This window comes from Xiphophorus hellerii, chromosome 9 (genome assembly GCF_003331165.1).
Source record: "Xiphophorus hellerii strain 12219 chromosome 9, Xiphophorus_hellerii-4.1, whole genome shotgun sequence".
Taxonomy (NCBI): Eukaryota; Metazoa; Chordata; class Actinopteri; order Cyprinodontiformes; family Poeciliidae; genus Xiphophorus; species Xiphophorus hellerii.
In genome coordinates, this window is record NC_045680.1 from 1,758,954 (window position 1) to 1,778,880 (window position 19,927).

A 19,927-nucleotide genomic window follows, 5' to 3' on the forward strand; every position below is an offset into this window, starting at 1 on the left:
AAACATTTTGCACCCTTTTCTACATAGTGCTGAAGAAAACCACAAAAATGTAGTTCCAGTTCAAACATTCCCAAAAAACAGCCCTTGAGGATTAAGGCTTACAGTGGATGAAAACCCAATGTTCAGCTTCTTAGAAAACTGGAATATTATAGTATAAGACCAAAAAGTAAGAATGCTGTAGGAAAGCAGAACCTATAATTGGAATGTTGAGTGGAAGGAAAAACAACCTTGAGAGGATTGTGAAGCAAATACTGCTTTGGGGGAGATTTAATAAGCCACCACACCTACAAAAGTTCAAAATATTACCTTATTTAGGTAATATTTTTTTAATTGAAGCCGCTCCTGAACCAGAGACAATACAAGAATCTTGTTTTTGGGACTAAAGAAGATGAGGGAGGTAAACTGTTCAGTGGCCCAAAAGTCCTTATTAAACATAAAGAGAAAGATGAGTCACCATTTCCATCACATTCAAATATTTATTTATTTATTTATTTATTTATTTATTTATTTATTATTCATTTACTTCAAACATGTTTTTGAAAACATGAAAACAAGCAATCGGTAGGACAGAGAAAACATACAGAACCAAGAACAAAATAATTAGCTGTAATGGGAAGAAGTGTAAACACTTATTTAATCCTTATTTAATCCTCAGTTTAATAAAACATATTACTTACTGACTCAATAAATAATTCAAAAATTTGTAATTAAAACCATCTTATAATATTCATGCCTGTTCAATATACTGAGCTAAAGAGCCAACAAATAAATTATATTACTCAGACAAAATGGCTACAAACTAACTCTCAAAACAAGATAAGAAAATCTACGGATAATAATAATAATAATAATAATAATAATAATAATAATAATAATAATAATAATAATAATAATAATGACGGACATACAGCATCAGAATAATTACCAACTCCTTGCCAATGTACACCTATAAATTAGTCTTAATCTGTATTATATAACTAATAATCTACTGATAATGGTAATAGTAACCCAGATTTATTGAAATTTATTGAGATGCATCTTTAAATGTTATTGCATGACATTATTCCACCTTACTTGTGTTTTTATTTATTTATTTTTTTCAGGTGGCTGTTCACGGCTCAGCCCATTCGACGACCTTTGAACCCCTGACTGGGTTAATTATTCCTCTGCTCCTAATGCTGTCGCCATGGGAACCCCGCTGACAACGAAGCGAGTGAGAAGGCTGAAGGAGAACCGCATGTTGCCATGTTGCCATGTTGCCATGTTGGAGACGTAACGGTTCAGCCGAACTGTTCTGATTGGTGGAACAAGCTGCTGGTGCAAAGAACACCTTTTTTTACTATTACCTGTAACTGACCTACCTAATGGTGATAGGATAGTTCGCACAGCATTACTGACGTTTTTTTTTTGTTTTTTGGAGAAGATGTAAATACAAGTATATATAAATTATATATTTATATTGAGAGGTTCAATAGATAATAGCCTGATGTGTACATTGAGTTTATTGTGGAACAAAACGGTAAAATACTTGGATGGTAATGGGTTTTCTTATTTCAATATGGTCAAGAAATTAATTTATATTTACCTTTTTGTTACCACACCACTACAGCAAAACTCCTGCAAACATGTAATATTTGTCAAAATGAGGATGGAGCATGCAGGAAGGTTCTTTCTTAAAAGGCTAAACAAACTTATCTGGTGTTTATCTCATTATCTCCATGGGAAGACTTTGATAATCTGACTCCAAAAGGTATCATTTTGGATATTTTGTCATCACGCCCTGCAATGTTTGGATTTCTTAAACCAATGAGAAACATCCTCAGCCGTACTTAGCCCAGGCTTTTTGTTGACTAATTGAGGCATTTGGTGACGTAATTTTACTTGTTAATTTGGTCAGATACACAATTAGCAATGTGGCGGTTTTGCAAAATACAGATGAAAAACCACCACATTCTATTGCAGAAGCTTTTTATCATGACTTTTATTGAAATTCTCTTGTTTCTATTAAGCAAATTTATTTCCGTAATTCCAGTTTGCGACAATATGGTTGAAAACACAGCTAGCTGGCCCAGTGAGGCAAATTTTAAAGTTCATTGGTTGAAAACCATTTCCACTGCCATGAGCCCCTTGCATGTTACAGTTTACGTCCCGAAATTTCGCGCATGCGCACAAGGCTGCAAGGCAAGAAGATGATTCTTTTACTTGCTATCCATAGCTGCGTTGCAGCGGTAGAATGACTCCGTTACCAAAATGAAACCCGGGGTATTAATTTACTGCTGTATGCCACAGCAAAGGGAAAAATAATGCTGAAAAACCGTTGAAAAACAACTCAAAACCACTTTTTTTTGCTCTTTGTGTTAGCTACGCTATCCACGGACTCGTTGCCATACCAACTGACAACGACGACACTATACATTTAGGGTTCAACACCAACAGAGACTGAAACATTTCCCACACAAAGAACAGAACATTCAGTCCGTTACAGTTGCATATTTTTAGGCTTGATATTTATTTTGCAATTATTAATAAGTGATTGCTGTGGTAGATTAGCTACTGCTGCTATTAGGAAACCTAACGCAGCGGTTTTTGATTAGCTAATTTAAACACCTGCTCTACTGATGATCTGTCAGAGATGGTGTTGAAGTCGCTTTTTAAAACTTTTTAACTGAACCGAAAACACAGAGAATTCCACAGCACATCTGCATGTTACGGTTGTCATAGTCAAGCTAGCATAACTGAACTACTTCCCTCTCCCTCACTATTTTTTCTATTTAAAACTTTCTCCTGACCTTGTTATTCAGTTGTCATACGTGTACAATTAAGTTTTAGCACGTTATACTGGTAACAGCTAAAAACAATGCTAGCCATCGTCAGCCAGCAGCTTTTTTCCCTCCAACAGGGAGAAGGGGCGGGGTCTTGCGCTGCAATGGGTCCATATTGTCTATTTAACTGTTTCTAAGAAATCTGATTGGATGAAACGTCAATAGTCCACACAGACATGTATGGGAAGCAATACCGCCAAAAGAAATGCTACAGAAAAAGAGAATAGACTTTTGGAAGTAAATTAATACAATTTAATTGAACAAACATTATAATTTAGGTTGTAGATATTCTGAAAGTGTTTGGGCCAGTAGAGAAAGCCTAGCGCTGGATTTGATTCACCAAAATACGTGCGGTTATTTCACTTGATACACTTTATTTATGATTTATCTGCCAGATGAAACATCGTCAGAACAAAAATCAGGCTGTGAACGCTCTCCCAACATTCTCAGTTTGAGTGCAAAAATTTACATGTGCACAGGAGTGTTGTATTTAGATTGTGGTAAAAAAAAAAAAAGGCTTCACCAAGTTCATATTTGCAAGGTTATGTTTGAATATAAAAGATTTATTTTAATATACAGTATTTTTAGGCATATGAAGCACTTTTGTATCATTAGGTTGATGAAATGATGAATATTTCTAGATTTTAGGTATAATAATTGATTGTAAGTAAGTGATAGTAAAACAAACTATTTTGTAACAAGTTACTACTTTATGACAGATATTAGTAATTCTGCAAAAGTTGGAGCAACACCACTCATATTCAGTTGCACAGAAATGACTTTCTGTTGTTCTACAACAGCAAAGTGCTGGGCTTACGCTGAGCTATGTCATCGTAAAAAAGTAAAATAAATAAATTACTACATCCAAGTGTGCGAGCTCTTCTAGTTCAGTCATGTTTGTGATTTTCTGTTCCAGGAAGCAGGCTGCGAGCAACCTGCTAGCTCTCTCACGTCTTTCTGAAAACCACGACGGCGATGAAAACTTAACCAGTGACCAAAATGTGATTCCTGCTGCTGCACCAGACAGAGTCCTGCTGCCGTTCCACTAGTCATCATTTTACATGAGCCTTATTATTAAACCTGTTTCCAAATACGAACTAGAGCTTTGTCTTGAATAAACTGTGTGCAGTTGATCAAACTTGGAAGGATAAATAAAAGGTGGAAAAACTCCTAAATAGATTTTGTTGGGGCCTGCTGCTTGTTGCCTGCTTCTGTGGTCGAGTTAGTTTAAGTGTGCATCAGGTTTGACCTTAACACTTCGAAGAGCACGAAATATCACTCCATGAAAAGGACCAAATAGGTATTATTGAGCCACACACGCTAGTCACAAAAGCCTTTCTGTCTGTTATATCACTTCATGTGGGTCAAAGGTCACCTGTACATGAATATCTCTCTCTGTGCAAAAGAAATCTTTCTTTTTTTCATTATTCTGAAGCGTAAAGGCTCCCTTATAATCTATTCAGTCTGCAGACGGTTGGGATTGTCTGGTTCCCACAATCCAAATCGAAACTCTGCAAAAACACTAAATCTTACCAAATAATTTTTTCTAATTTCTTCGGAAAATATCTTGGTACACTTGAAATAAGAAAAACTAGCTTACAAGTAGCTTTTCAGCAAGAATTAGCAGCTTCTTATAAGCGAAAAATTCATTAATATTGATTTAAAAAGTACTAGTTCTCCTGGCAGATTATTTCACGTATAATATAGGAAAAAACGTCTTGCTGAAAAGTTACATTTTTAGCTTAAAAAGTTGGTAGTAACTAAGAAATGTTGAGGCTTTTATTTGGAACATTTTAAAATGCTTAGTCCTGATTCCAACATTAGATAATTGGAAAAATTAAATAAATAAAAAAACTTCATGCAAATTTATATACAATATGATGAAATGAAAGCTCCAAGAAAAAAATACTGAGATTGATTTCCAAATTTGATCCTGAAAATAGTACACCAAAATATTAATTATTGTTAGTTTCTTTTTGTCTGTGTGCGTTACTTTTATTGAGTTTATACATTTTTAAAAATGTCCTTATTTACATTGCGGCTAAAATGTCAAAACAAAATCTTACCAAGTAATTTTGTCCTAGTAAATATCTTAGTACAATTGAAATATGACAAAATTAACTTGCAAGTAACTTTGTAACAAGTTATAAAGGCTTGCTTTAAGTCAATAACTCCTTATTATTACTGGAAAAATTGGCTGGTTATTTCACTTTTAACAAGACATCTTTTCTCATGTTATTAGTTAATTTAATTATCTGGCAGTGAAACTAATAATTTTTCATCAGTATTAAGGAATTATTTACTTAAAACAAGCCACCATGTCTTGCTGAAATGTTACTTCTAAGTTAGTTTTGTCTTATTCAAAGTGCACTAGAAACTAGATCAAAAATACTTGTCAAGATTTTGTGTTTTTGCAGTGTTGCTCAAAGAAAAATAAACAAAGAACAATGGCAAAAGAAGCTGTAGACAGATGCGATTTCTTTGCTTCATCATATCCATCCTCTTCTCTAGTCTAATAAAATCAGAGCTCTTAATTAGTTTGACCCTGGCTCAGATATATGATTGATGGTGGAGCTATAAAACACATTCATCATCGCCATGGCGCTCAGCCTCCAACGTACACAGACGACGGACATGTTGCTGATCAGAGCTTTATTGATGGTTGAGCTATAAACACATAAACTATTAAAAACCTTGCTCAGAAAAAACAAATGACTGTGATTTATCTTTATTACGTTCACATCCTTATGCCAAGGACTTGTTTTAATGACACCACTCTTACATATGAGCTATGTGAATGTGAAACGTCCATTGTTTCTAATTGCTTCTGGGTTTATAAAGTGATCCTGAGTATCAGTTGATGGAAGCTTAGCAACGGTGGTTTGGCTTATATCTGCACTGGTTGCTTGGGACTCATTTAATGTTGACGGTAGACTGTTTTCACAGTTGGCATCCTCCTCATGTAAACTAAAGCCAGTATCAGGGCAGACCAGCTGGAGCAACGAGAGGTAAAGCGTCTCGCTGAGGGCTGTTTTAACTGAGGTTTCTCTGTGAACGGCTACATCTTGAACACATTCATATTTGTTCCCCCACATTCAAGCTAAACCACAGTTTCTGTCATCTGCAATAATAACAACACAAGGCCACAGTTATACTAGCAGGCTTTTCAGTTTTTAGGTACACTGCAAAAACACAGAATCTTACAAAGGAGGGTTTTTTTTTGTCAATTTTCAAGTTTTAATGTCTTCGAAGGCTGGAAATAAGACAAAAAACAAATTTTTAGCTCAAAATAGGAGCTTGTTTTAAGACAATAATTACTTAATATTGATTTTAAAAAGTACTAGTTCAATTAGAGGCAGATTATTCCACTTATGACACGAAAGTTTTCTCATACGTGAAATAATCTGCCAATGGAACTAGTACTTTTTAGCAATATTAAGTATTTGTTGACTTCAAACAATCAGTCAAACAAGTTTATTTGTATAGCACATTTCAGCTACAAAGCAGTTCTTTATATCATAAAAAAAATTAAAATATACAAAAAATACTTCATTAGGTTTTGTGTTTTTACAGTGTAGATAAATGTGCAGACAGATTGTGTCGCAGACAGGTTAAGATAAATGAGGTGGTACTTTTTCCCTACCTGAGTTACATGTACTCACTTACGTTTACTTAAGTAACGTTTTTGAAAAAATGTGCTTTATTTTGTATGTATTTTTACCACGCTGTACTTTTTACTTTTACTTGAGTAATTTTTTTATGAAGTATCGTTACCCTTAATTGAGTAAAATTTCTGGATTTTCTACCTGCTGAATGAGAAACAAACATGTTTTAACCAAAAGGTCACCAGACACACCTGCAGTTTTTGTCAAAGTTTCATCAGTTTTTTATTGAAAGAAACTGATTTGGAAACATTTTCTTTGCCCCGATTTTGTTATTTTTTTATTATTACATAAATTATTGTCATTTTGGTCCTTAAAATACCAAAATTTTCTCTTAACTTTATGTTTTGTTCCGTGTGATGATGTAATTTTTAAATATTAAATGATAAAAAATTTGATCAGTTACTCGGTACTTGATAATTTTAAAAAAATAGTTTCTTACTCTTAGTTGAACAATTTGTTGGACAGTTATATTTTACTTTTACTGTAGTAAAATACAGTAAGTAGTCCAATTCTGACTTTCCCTCCATTATTTAGGTGAAATGTGTGACATGCTTCCTCTTTAGTTGAGGAAGCAACTAAAGAGGAAAATAAAATTTGTGACAATTTTTTCTTTGCAATGAGAGTTTATCATTTAAATTTAAAAAGTTAGAGACAAAAATTCAACATTTTTCTTTGAATACTAACAGGAATGTTCTTCTGTTTTTCTGCCTTTGGCTGTGATTCATTCTGGGTGTGATTCAAATATGTACCTATTAGTTCTCCTGTGGTTAAAATGATTGTTCTGTGTTTGGAGCTCTAACCTCACCGTTCGTCAAGTTTCAACTCGCTCACATGTAACTGTCATTCTGTCACTATTTATCAGCAGAGGCTGGGAGATCTTATCTTGAAAGACGGATAGCGTGGATCGAGAGCGTCAGGCAGGCTATCAAATTTTCATCATCACTATGACTCATCTGTTGGTGTTAAAGCATGTGTAGGTGTGTTTTGCCCCATATTTGTCTTCGTATTTAGAACGCCGCTGTATTGCCGATGCCACCAAGACAGATTGATGTGTGTCAAGGCGCAGATGGCTTCAAATCTGCATAAAAAGAAAGATATTTGGTTTCAGAGGAGACAAAGCAGAGCAGAAAATAATTAACTAACACACAAAGACTGGCGTGTGCAGGTTGCAGCAAGCTAAGCTGGTTTGTCTTTTATTACTTTTCTCTCTGACGTCTTCACACTTGGGTGTGACGCTGGGAGACACTAACACTGCAAAAACACAAAGTCTTACCAAGTATTTTGGTCTAGTTTCTAGTGCAAATATCTTAGTACAGTTGAGGTAAGACAAGCTAACTTAACCTCCTGATACCCGGGCTTTTGTGTGATGTGCATTTTTTATGTCTCCTTACTATTTGGGATTAGTATGGCCTAACTTTAGTTGAAATTAAATTTAGCTTTCTATGTGCTCTTGAACTATGTCAAAACCAATGCCCTCATATGAGGACAATGGGTCTGTTTTTGCATATACATTTCCTCCTTGTCAGGACCCAATTAGCCTAAAAATGAAATTTTAGCTTTCTACAATAAGTGGTTATCTCAAAACCCAATGTCCTCAGATGAGGACATTGGGTCTATCTGTGTGACGATAAGACCATTCAATCAATGTTATTATTTACATCTGTGTTTACAAAAATGTAATGTCCTCATATGAGGATGCAGGGTCTCAGGAGGTTAAAAGTAACTTTTCAGCAAGATATAGGAGCTCATTTTAAGTAAATAATTCCTTAATATTGATGAAAAAGTACTTGTTCCACTGGCAGATAAATTAACTTAAAACATGGGAAACATGTCTTGTTATGAGGGAAATAATCTGCCAATGGAACTAAATGGAACTTTTTTTTTATCAGTATTAATTATTTGCTTAAAGCAAGTTTGTATATCTTGATAAAAAGTTATTTTTAAGTTAGTTTGTTTTATTTCAAGTGTACTAAGATATAAATGCTTGGTAAGATTTTGTGTTTTTGCAGTGTGGGATTGTATGATGCATTTGCATGATGCTATTGAGGTAATGCCATGATAATATAAGGTACCCAAGATCTCAAAGAAGACAAAAAGAATTAACTTATTATTCTGGGTGGGCTTAGTTGAAAGAGGACTGGGTGTTCAGAAGAAGAGCTGAAACCTCAGTGAAGTGATAAAATTGGTTAAAAGTTTTGTTTAATTTAGCTCTGACTGTCTCAGCTGGCTTTGTCGTTCCCATGACGTGTTTCAAAATGATCACCAAAACCGCAAGACTTTACCAGGACTAGGTTTCAAGGGAGTATTGATGAAAGGTCTCATTTATTTATGTTACGTAACCTTGGATCCAAGGTGCAGACTGCTTTCCCTCAGCGTCTGACAGCATGTTGACATTGCTGCTGCGGTTGTCTTAGTTAACAATGAAATCCTTCACCTGTGAGGTGCCAAGAAGAAACTCAAGATGATACTTGTGCTTGTCTACAGACAATATCCACATTGTGGCAGTGGATTAACGGCCGACAAAGAGAGTCTGGAGCAAAAAACTGTTTCTAGTGTTGGTATCTTAATCTAACATTGAAAGGATCAGAGACATGTTTTACAGAAACTGCTTCATTCTTCGTTTTTTTTTTTCTTTCTTAAATTCGAACCTAGCAGTTGCAGCTTATTTTTCAACGTATTTCTATTTAAGGCTTAATAGCTGGTATGTTCTAATCCCTCCTCACACATTAATCCCAACAGCATTTATCCTGCCAAAGTAATAAATCTCTGGCTGGATTAACCGTTAGCCTGACATGACACAAGTGTGCGGACTAGAGTATTAACATGTTTCTGTGTCGGATTATGGGTTAGGGATTGAATTTGTCCACACCATCCGACATAAAACCTTAAAGAAATTTAGCTTTTAGAAAAGCTTCCCGTCTAATTTGCAGAGATAGTTTACAAGAGTTGGTGTTTGAAGGTAACGTGTTGAGTTCACAGACCTGTACAGATTACAGTTTGAGGAAATAAAGGGTCATTGACTTGAAAAAGTACACAAAAGTAGCTACAAAGGCTATTTTCTAGACCAAATACTTGTTTTTAAAGGGTTGTCTGGAAGTTGAACATGAGGATTTTAGGCTATGAGGTCAAATAAGATTACAAACATCAGATTTTACATTGAATTAAACATTGAATTAATTACAGAAGTCAGGTGTAAAAGTCTGTCTTCCTGTCAAATAGTGTGCTGATTCACACCGATTCATGCAACGATTCTTAGATTAATAATGTAACAAAGTTACATTTACATGGAAGCAGGATCCAAGGTTTTTAATTAGAATATGGTTTAAAGCACATGTGTCAAACTCAAGGCCCATGGGTCAAATCTGGCCAATTCATTGATATTTTAACAGCTGGCGAACAGGTTTTATCAATACATTCTGGCTCAACCGGCTCTTTGAGAGCTTTCATGATTTGATTTGGCCAAAAGAGAAAATGAGTTTGACACCCCTGCCTTAAACAATCATTGGAAAACCTAAAAAAAGCATTTTATCACGAGTATTTAGGGAATAGAATAGATTCTGACTCAAAGAAAGAAATGTTTTCTTAAATAAAAAGTTTGCATTGATCACTCTGAATGAAAACTGGACGGTTGAGATGTGCCAAAAATTTAACTTTTGCTGTGAATTTCTGGTGGGATTTTCTTCTTTATGTGGACGTTGCTCCGCAGTGTAAAAACTGCAGCACACCCTGCTTTTAATAAAATTTTATAGTCTAATAAAGTATGCTATTAATTAACTTGCCAAATCCGGAAGGGTCTGCGGTTAATATCATCTTGCACATTTCAGCTTTGCACTTAATTTAAAAGTAAGGAGAAGTAATTTAAACCCTTTGTCGCTTCATAGTCCCAAAAATCACACTTTCTTTAAGACGAATTTTTGGGGATGTCAGTCAAACTCTGAGTTGAGCCGCTGACCTTTCCCACTCAGCCTTCTGGTGACGGCCTTGATAACGTATGTGAAGGTTGGAGCCTCTCAGACAGTTCATCGCTCATATCTTCCAGCCAGAGAAAGGCAACAAATCTTTACTTGTCACCAGCCTCTTGGCAGAACTGCACACTGAAGCAGCGAGGAGTGTTTGCAGATGGCTAAGTGGCTCTTTGTACTTCTTTCTGCACACAGTATTTCATGCATCCACTTGTGCAGTTTTCTTTTTTGTTCTTCTTTTCTTTTTACAAATATCTAATCCTGACCTCAGCATCAACTTTTAAGTAAGTGCATTTCCTCTGAAGTTTGATGGCTGAAGGTCAATTAGATCGTGCGTCGTCAGAAATGATTAGGCTAAATCCTTTCAGCTTTCAGACTTCCTGCCAAATGAGCTGAGATGTAAAGCAACTACATCTTAAATCAAACTATCTTTCAACAAGTGTTTTCCCCCCTTACCAATTTCTTCACTGCAAAAACACAAAATATTACCAAGTATTTCTGCTCTAGTTTCTACTCCAAATATCTAAGTACGTTTGGAATAAGACAAAACTAACTTACAAGTAACTTTAGCAAGATATAGGAGCTTGTTTTGAGTCAATAATTCCTGTTCAACTGGCAGATTATTTCACTTATAACACAGAGAAAATGTCTTGTTATAAGTGAAATAATCTGCCAATGAAGCTAGAACTATTTCATCAATTTTAAGGACCAATTGCCTTAAAACAAGCTGCTATTTGTTGCTGAAAATGTACTTTTAAGTTAGTTATGTCTTATTTCAAGTGTATTATTTGCACTAGAGACTAAACTAAAAATACTTGGTAAGATTTTGCATTTTTGCATTGTTCCAATTTTCTTTCTTATCACACTAAAAGTTTCAGATCAAGATAACCTGAATAAATACAAAGCACAGGCTTTCCATTGATGATTTAATTTCAGAATGTAAAAAAAAAAAAAAATATATATATATATATATATAAAGCAACCCAAGCCCAGGAGAAAAAGTAAATGCCTCCCTTGTTACACCATAAATTATTTGTGGTGAAAAATAGATGAGTTCAATTTCACAAGCCACACGCAGGCATAATTACTCCAACCTGAAGAATCAAGCAACCAATTACACAGAACCCGTCTGATACAGTTAAGTAGGCTAAAAGATCTTAAAAGGGAACACATTATTCCTGAACTTAAACAAACTGAACAGAGGATAAACAGATTTACTGACATCTGTCTGGAAAGAGTTGTAAAGCCTTTACCGAGGGTTTGACTACAGTGAACCACAGTGAGAGACGTTATCTGCAAACGTCTCTCACTGAGAAAACATGAAGAATTGGTAAACCTTCCTGCAATATTCTGCAGCGCTCCTGGTTCAGGAGTGACCTAGTCAAAGTCCAGACTTTGAGATTCAGTTCATAATGTTGTGGCATGACCTTAAATGGCCTGTTATTGCATCCATGCATGTCTCTAAGTTAACCTACTCAGATGTGCATTACTTTCAATCTGAATGGCTGATTTTTAATAATGTACTGAATTATTTTTCTTATATTTCAAATTTGTCCTTACTGTATAGTTTTTTATTCTTATTTTAATAATTTTTTCACCTTTCTGCAAAAACACAAGTATTTTTGGTTTAGTTTCTAATGCAAATATCTTATAAAATAAGACAAAAGATAACTTATAGGTAACCTTTAAACAGGTGTTTGTTTTAAGTCAATAATTATTTTATATTGATGGAAAAGTACTAGATCCGTTGGCAGATTATTTTACTTATAACAAGACATTTTCTCATGTTATAAGTGAAATAATCATCACTATTAAGTTATTATTGATTTGAAACAAGTCCCTATATCTTGCTGTAAAGTTATTTTTAAGTTAGTTTTGTCTTATTTCAGGTGTACTAAGATATTTTCACTAGAAACTAAACCAAAAATACTTGGTAAGATTTTTTGTTTTTGCAATTTACACATTCCAACTTACCTTAACATATTTATATTATGTTACAAATGCTTGAAAACTTGTTTTTGCAAAAGGTGACATAACCAGGTATTCAGAAGGGAAGATTTTATACAGGTTGGTTGGATAGTTTTTTTTTCCCGTCTTAATTTAATAAAATTGTCATTTGAAAACAACATTTTATGTATGTTATATTTTATCTTTGTGAGAAAACAAAAACCCTAGAAGAAAATTGTAAGTGTAAACAAATATTTCAGCAAGCAGACTCACACTTCTTGCAGCAGAAGCCTGCGAATGACCAGGAAACTTCAAATTAAACAGAAAAAATATTTTTGTATGACAAATCAAAAGCTGCTTTTGCAGGATAAATATCACACTCACTGTCTTTTGATTCTTGAGATTGCTATAAAGTGTCTTGTATGTGTTCTGTAAAGAGGCAGAAGCAGTTCAGATTTTCAGTCAATGCTCCAATTAACATCACCATGGAAACCTGGGGTCAAAGCTGACAGACAGCTGATAATCAATATCTTCTCTGTATTCTGTTAACTCAAATCGTTCTCAGAAATTATTAATGGACAAAGAACAACTAACATCACATTAAAATAGACCAGAGCTGAACCATTTGTTGACATTTGTTCGTTGCTGTTTATTAATGAATTACTTTATTTTTTCGGGAAAACGTACCTGAAACTTTTTCTTACTTTAGTCCCTTTTAGTACCTTAAACGTCATTCTTTTGGGAATTCATTGGAAAAATTGCAGCAAGAAAAGCAAAACACAATTTAAAAAAACAAACAAAAAACATTAGTTGGCTTTTTAATATTATTTTAATGTTATTAAAGGTAAAGAGTCACTTGCGGTTGCAGACCTCTCTACTAATAGCACAGTTTGTAATACTATGATTTATAGCAATAACTGCATGTATTACGTGGATGATTATTATTATTAGTGAAAAAACTCACTAATCTGCTTGTAATCACTACTTTTCCGACCTGGAGGTGGCGCTGTTTAGCCCCTCAAACATGCAGCCACACAAAGAGAGGGAGGAAGCATCAGCACTCTGAACACATTTCATTGTCCCAAAGCCTGAAGAGAGGAGAGTCACTGGCCGGAGCTCCTGCTTCCAGAAACCTCGCTTTAAAAGAAAACATTTCCTCCCCATCCTGCCGCTTTCCAACCCGCAGCCATGAAGCGGTAGCGTTGGCGCCGATCTGCAGCCGCAGCTTTTAACTGAGCGACACCTGCGCTCTCTCCCTTCCTCTGCCTTTTGTCTCGCACATCTCTGCAGCTCCCGGCCAGCAGCGCAGGAGTGGAGGAGGAAGAGGAGGTGGAGGAGAAGGAGGCGGAGGAGGAGGAGGAGGAGGAGAGGTGGGAAGAGGAGCGGGGTGTACCTGACACCCGCAGCCCGCAGAAGCAGCCCGGACCGGCCGCCGTCAGAGTTTCACTTCACCCGGCGCTTTGTGCGGTGTGAACGGGACACACTCTGAAAACTCTTTCAGATCCAGCTGAACGCTGGAGAAAACACCTTCCTTTTTGCGGGTTTGTAAGAGAAGGCGCACATCAGAAGGTGTGAAGATGCGCCTGTGTGTGCTCCTGTGCGCCGTGGTGGGTTTATGCGCGGCCCCGGGCTCCGTATCCGGGGCGGACAGGAGCTGCGGGGACCTGCGGCAGTTCTACACCGGGAAGGGGTTCACGCTGGAGGGAGTCCCGCTCTCTGAGATTTCAGGTGAGTTTTCTGGATGTGATGGATTTGTAATCATTTGAGTGCTTAAAAAACAAACAAACACACTAATTTTGTTAGTGTGTTTATTTATTTATTTATTTATTTATTTATTTATTTATTTATTTTCTTAGAATATTGATGATATAGTCACAACATTTTGTGGAAATAAATTGCTTGCTGCAAAATGATGCATATTGGAGGATTAGTTTCATTGACCATAAAGTGTTTTGTTGGTGAATAATGATACACCACCTAAAGCCACGGTTTGGGTTACTCATCCCCTGTTTCGTGGTTCTAACTGGCAGTTCATGTATCTCATTGTGTGTTGGCTTGAATTTTCTGTACCGAGAATCCCAAATGAGGTGTTTCCCAGTCCATATGCTCCACCGGGGCACTTTCATTGTCTGCTGGGAGCAGGGTTGCATTTGAGCTTCAGATTTATATATTTTTTTAAAACTTGCTTGTTTTCATCTTATGGCTGTTGGATAGCTACAGTGGTGTATCCTCTGGTATTTTTTAATTGGGGGCTGCAGGTGGGACTGAATGGATGTTCAATTTTCCTTGCATGTGATTTGCATAAAGTAAGAGCTGCAGAGTATCACCTACGAAGAGAGAATGCAATTGCAATATAACTGAATATTTGATGCAGTTTTTGCGTCTTTGCTGTGTATTTCTGTGTGTGTTGGAGTGCGTGGGCACGGAGGGTGGGGGTAATCAGCGGGTGGAGTCCATCCAACTATCCACTCATATTAGTGGGAGGCACAATTTTAAATGCAGGGCCTTTAAAATGTTATAGCCAATTGAATGTTGCACTTAAGCTGTGTGGTTTGCAATTTTACACGTATTCTGTTTATGAATGCGATTCAATAGAAATAATTTATACTCGCCTGAGGCTCAAAACCCTCCAGGCCCATAAATCAACTGCAGCCTAAGCTGCGGTTAATTTTAACAAGGGAAGAGATGGCTTTGAGATACTCCTTCCTATTCTGCCTGTCAGTCAACTCTGCAGTCAGACAGGCAATAATGCATGTAATCAATCAGTCAATTTACCAAGCAGTCAAGTAATCAGTCCGCCTCACATCCCATCAATCTCCCATCACATTTCTAAGTCTTATTTTTTTTATTTCCCTGTGGTCGCTGCTGTCCACAAACACAAACCAAGGTGTCTGTAATTAATCTACGGTGAAACTTGATTGTTTTTCCACTTTAAGGTCCTTTTATGTTGCTCATTGTGTCTCCTTGCTGTGATTCTCAAATAATGAACAGAAAGCAACCGTGAAAGCTGCGTACAATCTGAAGGTCATCCCAGGTTGTGTCAATGAAAAGGCTCTTGTACGGCCGCGCAAGTTATTAATATTGGATGTGCGAGGAAGACAGACAGCGGCGTTCGCAGGAGATAACAGTGAGCCCTCAGAGGTAGAGGGAGAGAAAAGGAACGAGGGAGAAAACAACAGAGGCAGACAGGCGGGTCAACAAAGACGGAGCGTGTGAGTCAGTGAAGGTCTCAGTTTTGGCCTCATGGAAGACGCAGCACGATTCTCTCCCTCCCTTTCCATTAAAGACTCATCTTTTATTGACAGCTGAAAAACACACGATTTCGCTCTCTTGATCCTTTATTGTAGTTATTGAAGCAAAACTTCTCAGAATTCATTTAAGTCCACATCAAGATGGGAACAAAAGGACTCTTTCTTTTCCAGGAAAACTCTTTCATCTTAGCAAATCATTTGCAACTTTAATATTAAATGAAAATGACTTCAGGTTTTCAAAGGGAATCAAATCAAATTGTATTTGTATAGCACATTTCAGCAGCAAGGCATTTCATAGTGCTTTACATCATATCAAACACAGAAACACAAAGCAACATAGAATCAACAATCAAAACACGACATTAAGTCAAATTCCATCAATAAATTTGTAATTGATTATGGGAAGGGAGAGCCTGACCTACCAAACGACAGTGAAATGAAATTCTTACCTGTGAAGATATATTATACATAATATATTATAAAATAGTGTCTAAACATATATTTTTTTATTTAAATCAGTCACATCCAGATGTACTTTATGGTTTTCATGCATCTATTACTGTAATCTTTCAATCTCTTCATTTTGAGTTGTGTCAGAACTACTTTCTCCACAGTTTAGTTTTGTCATCAACAATGAGACTTTGGTTTTTCTCTTTTGCTTTTTGTATTCAGTTAATTCCTTAAATTTAAGATTCTTTTTCACCTCTGAACTTTAGTTTTTGTAATGTTTTGGTTTTCTTATTTTTTACCTGGGTTTTGGGTTCTGGACGCCACTGTTTGATACAGAAGAGGATTAGGGCCACAGAAAAAATAAAATAAAATAACTCTGACCCTAAGCTCCGAATTTTGAGGAAAACAGACAGAATTCTGAGATTAAATTCAGAATTCTGAGATTAAATTCAGAATTTTGAAAGAAATCGGAATTCTGTGAAAAAAGTCCAAATTCTGAGAAAAATGTCAGAATCCTTTTTTTCTAATCCCAGCTGTTCGTAGGATCTAATCCTCTAATCCTCTAACTTAGTTTTATGACACGCTTATGGACGTTACATTCAGTTGTTGAATGTAAACAAAGTTTTCATGTGAATATCTGTGTGTTTTATTCTTTTGGATTCAGAAGTCAGGCCTTAAAAAAAGCAACATTTAATTAGAACCTGGCTGTTTCATCGATTGGAAAGTAGCTTCCTGCATTCTTTTGTTGAAGGCAGCATGGATGAACAAACTTAGACGACTTGGAACAAAACCCCGCCTGTGTCTTTTAAGAAGCTGCTTGTTGTTTACAGCACAACAATTATGGGAAATGTTGACTTCTGTTTTGTTTTTTTTGCAGAACATTTGCTGATGCACAGTTGTTAAGTATTGTTAGTCAGTTGGTTAGCTGACTCAAAGATTTGGTTACAAGCTAAAAAACAATCTCAGCAGTGGCCCAACCCTCACAGTTTATTTGTCTGTCTGTGGATTTATTTAATGATGCAACACAGCCTCAGGCTTTACAGGCAAATTTTAAGAGTCAGAGTTTGAATTTGTTCTGATTCATCTGTGTGAAACATAGGCTGCTGCAGACAGTCTGTTCTCTTTCGTTTCTATTGACCATGCAACTGCGCAATGATTTCGCTTAATGGAGACGCACCAATTTGAGGTGTTTTTTTCGGATTAGGAAACGTTTTTTTCGCGTCACGCCAGTCACATGACCAACAACCAGATGTTGCCACTGGTGCAATTCATCAAGAAGGAAGTGGTGGGAGGATAACGGCGCTGCTCGTTTTTTAATGACTTATCGCGTGAACAAACTTATTCACACATGATTTTAATTGCGTTTTTTTATTTTATGGAAACGCCACAATTGAGAAATTGTGTCTTTTCCACATTAGCAGAATATTGTTAAAGATTTGTGCACATTTATGATGGAAAAACCACTAATAACGTTTTTATTCTTTATTGATTTATATGTTTCTAATTGTTTATTTGAAAAATACACCATTAAGAAAATATAACATGAACAACTATTAAATATGTTTGTATAGATATTATTAAATCATTAAATATATTTGTAAATATTAAATATTTGTTAGATTCTGCAAGTAATGTCTAGAATTGAGTTTTTATACTTTTTAGATATTTTATTTGAACCTAGAAATAACCAAAACGTTCCAAGTTAACGCATAGAGTTGTTGAGTTGCAGTTCTGTTGTTTTTGCTGCAGAAGGGCTGTATCTGCATCAGAATGCAGTGTTTATTAATATGGTATAAATTCAAAGTTCCCCATGCCAATTTTCAGTTTTTTATTGAGGTTCTAAAAGGAGCTAAAAAAGCAGATATTTCCAACTCTAAATTCAACATGGGATCAAATAAAAATTTGTGTGACTTGAAAAGCAGAGGCTCTGCATTCCAGACTTTTAAAAGAAGTTTTATCCCTTCTTAAGCTCATATCTTTTGTCCTGTCGGGTTAGCACCAAGAGAAGATGAGAATAGATTCTGTCTACTCTGTTGTCTGCTTGTCTGCCTTTGTGCCTTCAAGCATTTCTAACTCTCACATTGTACCTTTTGCCTGGCCAGTAGTCAAAGACCAGCTCTCCCTATAGCTTAGATGTGTGTGTGTGTGTGTGTGTGTTCAAAAGACAGTGAAAGCCAACACCTTCTCCAAGGAAGACATTTAGATTCACTTACACATGCTTTGTCTGTGTGTGGAGCTGCACACACCCATGTGATCAAGTGACACCTTGAAATGGAGCCATGCTACATTACCTGCTGTCTTCAAATTCAAAGTGGAGCGGTTGTGACACATGTGGGGGTGTGTGTTTGTAGAGCTCTTATTGATTAGATGCTTCAGTATTTCATGTCTGAATGAGACGGCTTTGCATGGTCTGCAGTACAGGTTTTAGGTTGTATCCTTATCATTAGTAGATAAGGATACAGTACCAACACAAATCTTAGTTACAAACACCGGTTTGTAGCTAAGATTGAGATTTTCAGAATATTATAACCTTGAGTAAAATTACCCTGGTTCTGTGCACAACAAAGTAAAACATTAATTATGCTATTTTTGGTTTTTATTTACACATGAAAGCAACAAGACATTGACTGTTACATTGATTTACCTTTAGAAATGACAAAAAATTTCCCTCCTTGTGGATTTTTGTCATAGAGAATATCTAAAATATTTAAAAGAAGCTAAAATATCTAAATGCTACTTGACATGTTTTGGCCAGCGTTTTCAAAACAGCCAATCCAGGACCACTGTTCATTTTCCTCTGCACTGATTGGACTGTCGTACCCTGAAGAGCGAACACATGTTTCTTAGCTTCCAGCACAATTCAATTCAGTTTCAGTTCAGTTTATTTATATAGCACCAATTCACAACAAGACATTTCAAGGTACTTTGCAAACAAGTCAATTTGACTCAATCACACATACATTCAAATTGAATCTAATTGTCATTAATTTCAGTTTATTATTCAAGTTAGGTTAAAAAGTTCTCTAAAAAAATCCAGCGGATTGCATTGAGTCGTTTACGAGCATCATGTAGCGACAGAAGACAATCTCTTGCACTGACTTTACTTCAATCTTTGATACTGAACAAGTATGTAGCGACAGTGGAGAGAAAAAAGTCGTCTCTAACAGGAAGAAACCTCCAGCAGAACCAGAACCATTTGCCATGAACGACTTGGACAGAGCACATACACAAAAAAGGAACACTAGAGCTGATGTAGGAGTATGTTTATGTCAATAAAAAGCAAAAGGTTAATCACAGGAGAGGAAAAATGTTTAGCTGTTCGTAGGATTATTTCAGCTGATAACTCATCCAGGAAAGTGTCTCAGCTATCCAAACTTCAGACCAGATGTAGCTTCTATGGAAAGAAAAAACTGAGAGAAAACATAAAGTTAGTCGTTGTGGTAGGAGCCAATAATGCAAATTGGAGAGTAGTAGAAGAAGAAAGAAGCAGAGAGATAAAAAGTGATCAGTTTGTCCTCCAGCAGCCCAAGTTGGCAGCATAACTACAGAGCTGTCTCAGGATAATCTAAATTATTCGGAGACATTTTGGCCAGGATTCTTTTGCAAAAGAGATTTTTAATCTCAATGGGAATGAAATAAAGCTAAAAACCAAAAACAACAGAAAACCCATAGAATGAGGCATGAGAGATGCAGATTAATGGAGAACCATTAGTGTCATTTTCATTTTGCCAGATGGATTTACACAAATGCATATAAAAAACATATTAAATGTGAATAATTGCTCAGAATGATATGTGTTCTGCATTTCTGAGTGACTCCCAGGGAATAAC

The 19,927-nt window shown here is 36.0% G+C and overlaps 2 protein-coding genes and 1 long non-coding RNA gene across 3 annotated transcripts in view; 2 read left to right on the forward strand and 1 right to left on the reverse strand.

The window, feature by feature from the left end:
* LOC116726499 (glypican-5-like) overlaps positions 1–3,693 on the forward strand; it is a 59,212-nt gene extending 55,519 nt beyond the window's left edge. Inside the window, exon 11 of the mRNA XM_032573260.1 lies at positions 1,104–3,693. Within this exon, the coding sequence (XP_032429151.1) occupies positions 1,104–1,202 (99 nt within the window). The 3' untranslated portion in view covers positions 1,203–3,693. The remainder of the gene's footprint in view (positions 1–1,103) is intronic.
* A 3,643-nt stretch (positions 3,694–7,336) lies between these two features.
* On the reverse strand, positions 7,337–13,469 carry LOC116725901 (uncharacterized). The gene is made up of 4 exons (XR_004340505.1): positions 13,361–13,469; positions 12,781–12,825; positions 9,094–9,095; positions 7,337–7,565 (listed from the first exon to the last, which is right to left on the reverse strand). It is a non-coding gene; the product is annotated as an uncharacterized LOC116725901 (long non-coding RNA).
* Positions 13,470–13,791: 322 nt separating this feature from the next.
* Positions 13,792–19,927, forward strand: part of gpc1a (glypican 1a) — a 43,110-nt gene continuing 36,974 nt past the window's right edge. Inside the window, exon 1 of the mRNA XM_032572306.1 lies at positions 13,792–14,124. Within this exon, the coding sequence (XP_032428197.1) occupies positions 13,974–14,124 (151 nt within the window). The 5' untranslated portion in view covers positions 13,792–13,973. The remainder of the gene's footprint in view (positions 14,125–19,927) is intronic.